General features: G+C 59.3%; 1 protein-coding gene across 2 annotated transcripts; it reads left to right on the top strand.

Annotated features, from left to right (window-relative positions):
* The first annotated feature begins 172 nt into the window (after positions 1–172).
* On the top strand, positions 173–1,734 carry TMEM271 (transmembrane protein 271). 2 transcript variants are annotated; one of them, XM_039838374.1, is made up of 2 exons: positions 173–1,208; positions 1,494–1,734. In XM_039838374.1, the coding sequence occupies exons 1-2, from the start codon at positions 196–198 to the stop codon at positions 1,642–1,644; spliced, it is 1,164 nt and encodes a 387-aa protein (XP_039694308.1). In that variant the 5' UTR covers positions 173–195; the 3' UTR covers positions 1,645–1,734. The 2 variants fall into 2 exon arrangements, with proteins under 2 accessions (XP_039694308.1, XP_039694309.1); XM_039838375.1 differs by having other exon boundaries at positions 173–1,613.
* Positions 1,735–8,066: the final 6,332 nt, after the last annotated feature.

Below are 8,066 nucleotides of genomic sequence, written 5' to 3' on the forward strand. Positions count from 1 at the left end.
GAGGGGCGCCGCGGGCTGGGGAGGGGGCGCGCGCCCTGCGGTCCTCCGCGCCGCATCGGTTCCCGGCGCGGGGCCGCGGCGGCGGGAGGTGGAGGATGCGGGCTCCGGCGGCGGCGCGGGCCCGGGAGGACGCGGGAGGATGAAGAGGAGGCGCAGGCGGCGGGGGCGGCGGGCGGGCCGGCTCGGGCGCGGACGATGAAGTGGAGCGTCCGCGGGGCCTGCGCCGCGCTCTCCTCCTGCCTCCTGCTCGCCTGCGCGCTCAGCGCCGCCGCCGTCGGCCTCAAGTGCTTCTCGCTGGGCTCGGAGCTGCGCGGGGAGCCGTTCCAGCTGGGGGCGGCCGCCGGCGCCTTCTACTCGGGGCTGCTGCTGGCCGCCGGCCTGTCGCTGCTCGGCGCCGCCCTCCTGTGCTGCGGGCCCCGGGACGTGCCCCTCGCGGGGCCGGGGCCGGGCCCGGGGCTCGGCGTCCCCGCTGCCCCGGCAGGTGCTCCAGAGGCCGCGCCGGGCGAGCCGGGGGCAGCGGCCGGGCCGCCGGGGCCGGCGACCAGCCAGAACCTGCTGCTGCTCGGCGTCCTCGTCTTCATGCTCGGAGTGCTGAGCGCCTTCGCGGGCGCCGTGATCGACGGCGACACCGTGTCCCTGGTGGAGCGCAAGTACTCCCACTACTGCCTGCCCCCGCGCGCGCCGGCCGCCGCCCCCGGCCCCGCCGCCCTCGGCCCGGCCCCCGGCGCGCCGCGCGCCCGCAGCGGCCTGGACAGCGCCACGTCCGCCAAGTGCCGCCAGCTGAAGGACTACCAGCGCGGCCTGGTGCTGTCCACCGTCTTCAACTCGCTCGAGTGCCTCCTGGGCCTGCTCAGCCTCCTGCTGGTCAAGAACTACCGGGCGTCGCAGGCCCGGCGCGGCCGGCGCGGCCGGCGGAGGGGCGGCCGGGCCCTGGCGCGGCCCCGCGGCGGCCCGGGGCTCCGCGCGCAGCCGCTCGCCTCCCGGGCGCGGCGGGGCCGGCGGGGCCGGCGGGGCCGGCGGCTGCAGCCGCGCCCGAGCGAGGCTTCCATCCTGTGCCCGGAGGACTCGGACTGCGCGGCCCCGGGGGACTGCGCGGGCTTCGCGGCGCAGCACGCCGTCTCCTTCATCAACGTGGGCGCCCTCCGCGCGCTGGACGAGGCGGGCGTGGAGGTGTGCTGCGGGGGGCACCCGTCCGTGGAGCTGCCGGGGTACGTGCCCTCGGACCCCGCCCTCAACGCCCCCTACCCCTACTGCTGCCGGCCGCCCTGCGAGGCGCCGCGGCCCTGGGAGCCCAGCCGGGCCTGCTGAGCGCGGGCCCCGCCGCGACGCCGGCCCTCCGGCATCACCACTTCTGTGTCTGGGGAGGTTTCTCTTCTTTTCTGTGTCTGTTCGTATCCGGATTCCATTTTAAAGTTTACAATAAATGTTTCGGGGTTCGCTCGCCCCGCCGCACTTCTCCTTGGCAAGTCCGTCCCCTGGGGCCATGCCCGCAGGTCCCGGCGAGCGGTCCCCCGGCGAGGGCGACTCTGCGGGAAGAACCCGAGGACTCAGCGGCTGGACCTGAGGATGACAGGAGCGAGAAGCACCCGCCAGAACACTTTGTACACGGATGTGCCTGCTTTTGTTGGTACTTTCTTACTGTAAAGCTCTCCATGAACAGTGAAATGTTTGGTACACTTATTGCAATTTAAAATTGGTGAGTTACTTTATTAAATTAATTGCTATGTTACCGGAGATATTCATCACGTTAAAGAGTGTCTGCACAGGAATCGGTGTGGGGGGAACTGGTCGAATTTGGTCAGACAGACGGTGAGTCCCAGCAGTCGCAAGCCCCCTGCCGGAGGCAAACCCGGCCTCTCTTTGGAGCAAACTTTGTGCGCCAGGCCGGAACGTTTCTGGTTTTGGAAACTGGTGACCGGCTTTCTACGTCAAAGCTGAGCTTATTTTTGGTTAACACATATGAACAATCCAATCCTACTTTGGAAAATCACAGTCATGGTTTTTCTGGCGAAGATTCTTTTCCTGTCGATTAATTCATTAATCTGCTGATTTTGAATATCAGAGCATTTTATTTAAAATATACCCCTTAATTGATGTGTAGATCATACTTTTGAGTCATTAGGATACATGTGTGTGCACATTTACACACACACTATCACATGCATTCCGAATGATGGCGAAAAGGATGGCAGAGTGTTTCCATTCAGTCAGGTGGGCTGGCTGGGAGCCAGGCGGGCTCAGGGGCTGGAGCAAGGTGTGCTCCCTTTCCCCGGTGCTGCGTCAGGCGGGTGTGCCACCGATTCTGAACTTGCTCAGAGGTGGGGACGCACCCAGTGCTCTGCCAGGAGCAAGCACGGCACAATCTTAGGTGAGAAGAGCTAAGAGATGTTGGTGGCGTTCGGGGTCCGCTTCTTACTGTATAAAGTGCCCAGGTTCAGGGGCGTAAGAAGAGTTTCCAGGCGCAGGCTCTGGGCGAGGCCTCCCTGTAGCTCCCAGGTGCCTGAAGCCAGAGTGCCCCTACGCACGGGTGACCAAGGCCCCTGTTCCCGCCGGAACCTGGCCGCGCTGCCCGGCTGCAGCAGAGGCCGCTAGAGAGAGGAGTGGAGACCTGTCACCATTCGGGGTTGGGCCGTGAAGGTGCGAACCCGCCTCCCCTGTGCTCAGATCTTATCAAAGGGCAACGAGCCAGTGTCCTCTCCACGTGCTGATGCTGCCTGAGGAAAGAGGGCCATTTGTGGCCAGTTGACCAGGTTCCCATCCACAGGCCGCTTCAGATGCTCGTCCATGTCAGGGAGGGCGTGGCCCAGCCAGTCCCGCTGCTGGTCCCTGCGGTCTGGCCCTCTCCTGCCTCACGCCGCCAAGCTGCTGGCCTCCAACCTAAAGCAGGAAACGGAAGCGGCAGGAGAAGAGATTTTAAAGTACTTTTCCTCTTCTACGTAAGTCAAATCAGCACAGCATCGCCAGGCACGTCCTGCTTCCTGAGCAGGGCTGCTCCCTGTTCTTGGAGCAGAGACGTCTTAGAGCTGCACCGTGGGGGTGGCTGAGGACACAGGTGGGCTCCTGGGTGGAGCAGTCATGGGGCTGCATGACAGACAGCAGACCCCCTCTGTGCCCCTCTGGTCACATGCCGTGTCTCGTGTCACACGATGTGTACAGCTCAAACGTTACATGCCTCGTGAACCGGTTTGCGATCAAGTCAGTGGCGTCTCAAGTTTTAGGTTTCCTCACGGCGGGGCAGAAGGCAGAAGCAGATAGGGCTTCTGGGGCACACAGACAGCTGTGTTCCCCTAGCCAGCTTCTATGTGACCCAACACTAGGTGACATTTTTTAAGGTGCGCGTGTTTCTAACTTTACAAATACTCTTAATCCCACTTTATAGAGGCTGATGTAATGATGCGGGATCCCAGGGTTTTCTTTTGGAAGGTTAACTACAGGAAAATGTCTCAAATACCCTTGAGCTGAAACTGTTCCAAAGATCAGCACCCAGGGAAACGAGGAATCACCACGCTACCAAGCTTGCTTCCAGTTGGGGCCAACGTCCTGGTGATCGCCCCCAATTCTTCGAAGGTTACCTTAGTCACGGCAGCACTTTTTATTCACATTCATTTCAATTTTTGGAAGTTTAAGCTCGTTCAGAATTCTTTATGCTCCTTGGAAAATAATGCCAGCTCTTGGACCTTTCTCAAAATGGGTCTTTTCTGCTTCTCCAGATAATAAACTTTTGGCCTGGCGGAGACCAGATCAAAAGTTCATTATTATGATGAAATACCAAAATTAAACACATTTTAGCGTTTTTACACGGCTTAGTGCTGAGTCTGTAGGTTATTATTTTAAACAGAAAGGTTGTTTACTTTTAAGGGACTAATTAATTAAGATGACACATGATATAGTTGTCAAACAAGCTGTGCTTCGTTAAGAGAGAGAAACAGATGTTCCCAGGGTCTCTTGTGTCTGGATTTACCTGCTATCCCTTAGACAGAGGCGATGCTCTGCCCTTGGCAACAACACTCTGAATAACACAACTGAATTTTTGAATGAAATTCAAGTAAACAAGCATTTAAGAAATCCGATGGCGTTTGTGGTGAAGATCAAGTTGCCGGTGATTAAAGTTTTTACTCCTGGCTGGTGTCATGACACAGTACAGGCAGAATCCTCAAATATGCACACATGAGTCCACCGGTGCACACATACAAGCGCACACATGCACACGGGAGTGCACATAAACAAAAGTACACGTGTGTGCACACATGCACGTTTGCATAGTACACACACACGTGTGCATACACGACCTCTCGGGTGTTGTCCGAGGGCCAAGCTAGCAGCCTTGCCCAGGGACTCCGGGACTCCAGGCGGAAGCTGTGGACAGGTGCAGCCCATCCCTGTGCCTGAGCCTTGTAGGGAGTCCCCGGGTGGGTCTGTGTGCTCAGACATTGTGCTTGCTTGGTGCCAACCCCTTCGGTCACCGTTGGGTCACCTTTGGGTCGAGCTCCCCATCTGAATGAAGGCGGCACACATGCCACACTGTCCTGCCATGCCCTCAAGGTTATTGCTCCAAAGCACTGTTTTTTCACCAAGACGTGAAAGAAAATAAATGATAGAGACCTTAAGAAAAATGAATTCTGGCATATAAATGAGAGTAAACTTTATATATCCGTGTACCTATTTTGTACATGACAAGGAGTCAGAAGCCTAATATCACTTGGTTTACTTTCCAGATGATTAATTTGCTACTTTTCAGCACAGTAATTGACAGGAACAAAATATCAACAAAATGGGAAAAAATTTCAACCTAGGAAAATAGTACACGTACATGGTTATGTCCCCCGTGTGAATTCTCCTACGGATCTCCCGGGGTGGCAGGAGAAAGACTGGCAGCTCCGGTCACGGAGCCGTGTTCGTAGCAGCCCCCTACCACCTCGTGTTTAAGGGGATCTACTTACACACCTGCACCCCATCCAGGGGCGCCCTGATCTTTATTTTGCCTTTTTATCTTCCACTGATCCTCAACAGGATGTCAGTAAAAATCCTGTCACTTTAGGATCAATAAAATCTGTGTTAAAGTACAATGCTCTCCACCAAAGGACCCCTGCACCCCGTCTCTGTGCGGCTGCTGTCCTCGTCCTGCAGACTGTGTGGCCCTGTGTGGCCGGATCTTCCGTGACATGCCGAGGGCAGGAGGGCCAAGCTTGCGAGTGGGAGGCCAGGGGTGCACTGCCACTGCCCGGTTCTGCGCACGGCACCCGGAGGGGCGCGCCAGCCAGCCTGCCTGCCTGTCACCCGGGCTCCAGGCTGGGCCTTGTGCACCTGCCATGCTCCTTACACCCGAACCGCCGGCCTGGCCCCTCTCTTCATCACCACTCCTGATTCGACATTTTCCTACTTAAACTTTTAAGAACTGCTTTTTTCCCGAAGGAGCGTAAAACCTCACGAACCTGGCCCAGCCTGAGCCTTTAGCCTTCTCTGTGGGTCCCCAGGGCCCGGGGAGAAATCGCTCAGGCGCTCCCATCTGCCGCGTCCGGTGAATAAACATGTGTTCGAGGCTGGTGTGCCCTGGACAAATATTGGGGACCCGTGTTTTCAGTGGGGAGCAAAACCCGGCTGCGGTATTAGTTAGAGGAGGGAGGAGGGACACCAGGATGTGTCTCTGAAGCGATGAGATGAGATGGGGCAGGAAGTGTGGGTGGGACTTCCCCAGGGGTCTGTGCCATCTCAGGAGCCTGGGCGACCTCAAGCCCCGGACACTTTAGGAGCTCGTATCAGTTTCCCGTGGCTGCTGTCTTAAAGAACCGACAATTGGGTTGCTTAAAGTTTAAAAGCAAATATTTTTTCTCTCTGTCTGGAGGTTAGAAGTCTGAGATGAAGGTTCGGCAGGTTGGTTCCTTCTGGGATCCGGGGGAGAATCCATTCCCCGCTGTGTCCTGGCTTCTGGCAGCTGCTGGCGATCCCTGGCGACCCTTGGCTTTCAGATCGGTCATTCCGATCTTTGCCCCCACCTCACACGGCCTTGTCCTATGACTCCGTGTGTCCTTCTCTGTCACTTGTGAGGATACTCTCCCTGAATGCAGGTCCACCTCTAATCCAGTATGATCTGCAAAGACCCTATTTCCAAATGAGGCCATGGTCTGGGTGGAAGGGATGTGGGGCGCGCTACTGAACCCAGTACAGAGCTTTGTCGAGGTTCGTGGCTCCCCCTTCCTTCCTGCGTCAGGCTGGCTGCAGAGGACCTCAGAGGACCGGCGCCGCTTACCTGGGCCACGGTCATGTGGGAACGAAGCCACTGGCGTCTTCATCAGACTACGGGTGCTCACGGCCCTGAGTGGGTCTGTCAGATGAATATTCTTTAAAAAAGCTCAAACATTAAAATTAACTGCCCGAGGAGAAAAGCTTATGAAAATAAGTTACGTCTTGCAAATATTTTCAAGTAACAGTCACAATAACTGAATTAGTTTACAAATTCATACTGGCACGTGCGGCTTCCCTCTCCATGGCAGGTTGGGGCAGAAGTGGCCTCAGTGCTCAGGGAAGGGGGGCTCCTAGTCCAGCTGGGAGAGGGCACGCGAAGGGCGGAAGGGCCACGAGTCACGGCCCCCAGGCTGCGACAAGGGCCCTGCGTCCGACCAGGGGTCCTGGCGGAGGCCCAGCACAGCCTGCAGGACCTGGAGTGGGCGGTGGTCCCGCTCGCTGTGTTTTCTCTTGCGCCTCCTGGCCGGGGGTCATGCAGTTCCCGCCCCCGTGTCCTGACCCAGCTGATACGTTGCCTTTTTGAGAGCCTCCCTCAAGTTCAGCTGCAGGACAGTGTCTGCCCTGCCGCCCCGGCTGCAGGGCTCTCCAGGCCCGTCCAGTGGGCCTGCCCGTGGGTGTCCCTCCTGCCCGCAAGCAGAAGTCAGTCTCTCTTTCCCTGAGATACGCGACTTGAGGTGGCCCGCGCTGCAGCTCTCCCGCTGCGCAGAGCCCCGTGCGCCCTGAGCTCTCCCCCTCACTGTCTGTCCCCAGCCACATGTGCACGAGCTGCTGCAGGCCGCGTCATCGCCTGCTCATGGTCGCCAGCCCCTGGGACACCCGGCAAGCACGCCAGACCTCTAGGCATCAGCTGGTCGCTGGCTGACTTGTCCTGAGGGCTGTGTCCCAGCAGGCCAGGGTCACCACCTGCCTCTATCCCCAAGACAGTCACTGTGCTCAGGACGGGCCTGCGTGAGAGCGGGGCCTGAGCGGTGTCCTGCTGGACCCTGTCTCTTCCAGCCACAAGGCAGGACCAGGCACGGGGGCGGGGCGCACAGTGTGACAATCTCCCTCTCCCTCGGGGACAGACGACTGCATGCTCACTGCCACCCTCCGGGTCCCTCAGGCCCCAGAACTCGGCCCTTCCCCCAGACTGGACATCGCCCCTTCCCGGCTGAGGGGCTCCACGGCCCGAACCCCCACGGCGGGTCTCGGATCCGCCTCTGTGCCCCTCCCTCTGTTCACTCACGGGCGGGGGGGCCCGAGGCCGGCGTCCGGGGGCGGGGGTGGGGGGGGCATGCACCTAAGGGACTGTGCGGCCTCGAGCTCGGCGCTGGCCGGACGCGGGGGTCCCGGGGCCGCCCCCCATCTCGCGCCCCGCTCAGGTGAGACTCACCGAAAATCCCGACAGCTCGCGACGTGCCCCGCGCTCGGCTGGCTGTTTGATCTCTCCGTCCGTCCAGCGCCCCCAGCTGCTAGCGGGGCGTCCCGAGGCGTCGCTGCTCCCGCCGAGAGGGCGCTGGCCGTGCTTCTGGCGGGGCCGCTTCGCGCGCTTCTAAGCCACGTTGAACCTTCAGCAACACCTTTCTTGCAGCCAACACTGTGTTTTGGGGTTCGTTCGTGGTGCGCCTGCGCCTCCGGGGTCCAGATTCTAAGTGAGGTGCTGCGCCCGCCGCGCTCCCTGCCAGGCACCCCGATTTCTAGGAGTCCAGGGCACATACACCTCATCCCAGAGTGTGGTTGTTTTTCACTTGTTTGCGGTCATTTGTCAAAAAGTAAATCACATTTATTAATCTTTTCCTTTATGGCGTGTCTTCCTGTTTCTTGCTTAAGAAAGCCTCCCTGCC

This window comes from Pteropus medius, unplaced genomic scaffold (assembly GCF_902729225.1).
Source record: "Pteropus medius unplaced genomic scaffold, Ma_sr-lr_union100, whole genome shotgun sequence".
Lineage (NCBI taxonomy): Eukaryota > Metazoa > Chordata > Mammalia > Chiroptera > Pteropodidae > Pteropus > Pteropus medius.

What these genes read in the sequence shown, in the direction of transcription:
- TMEM271 (XM_039838374.1), top strand. Translation starts at nt 196, where the DNA reads ATGAAGTGGAGCGTCCGCGGGGCCTGCGCCGCGCTCTCCTCCTGCCTC. An exon ending in CCGTCCGTGGAGCTGCCGGG is followed by an intron (nt 1,209 to 1,493) that starts GTACGTGCCCTC and finishes CCATGCCCGCAG; the next exon opens with GTCCCGGCGAGCGGTCCCCC.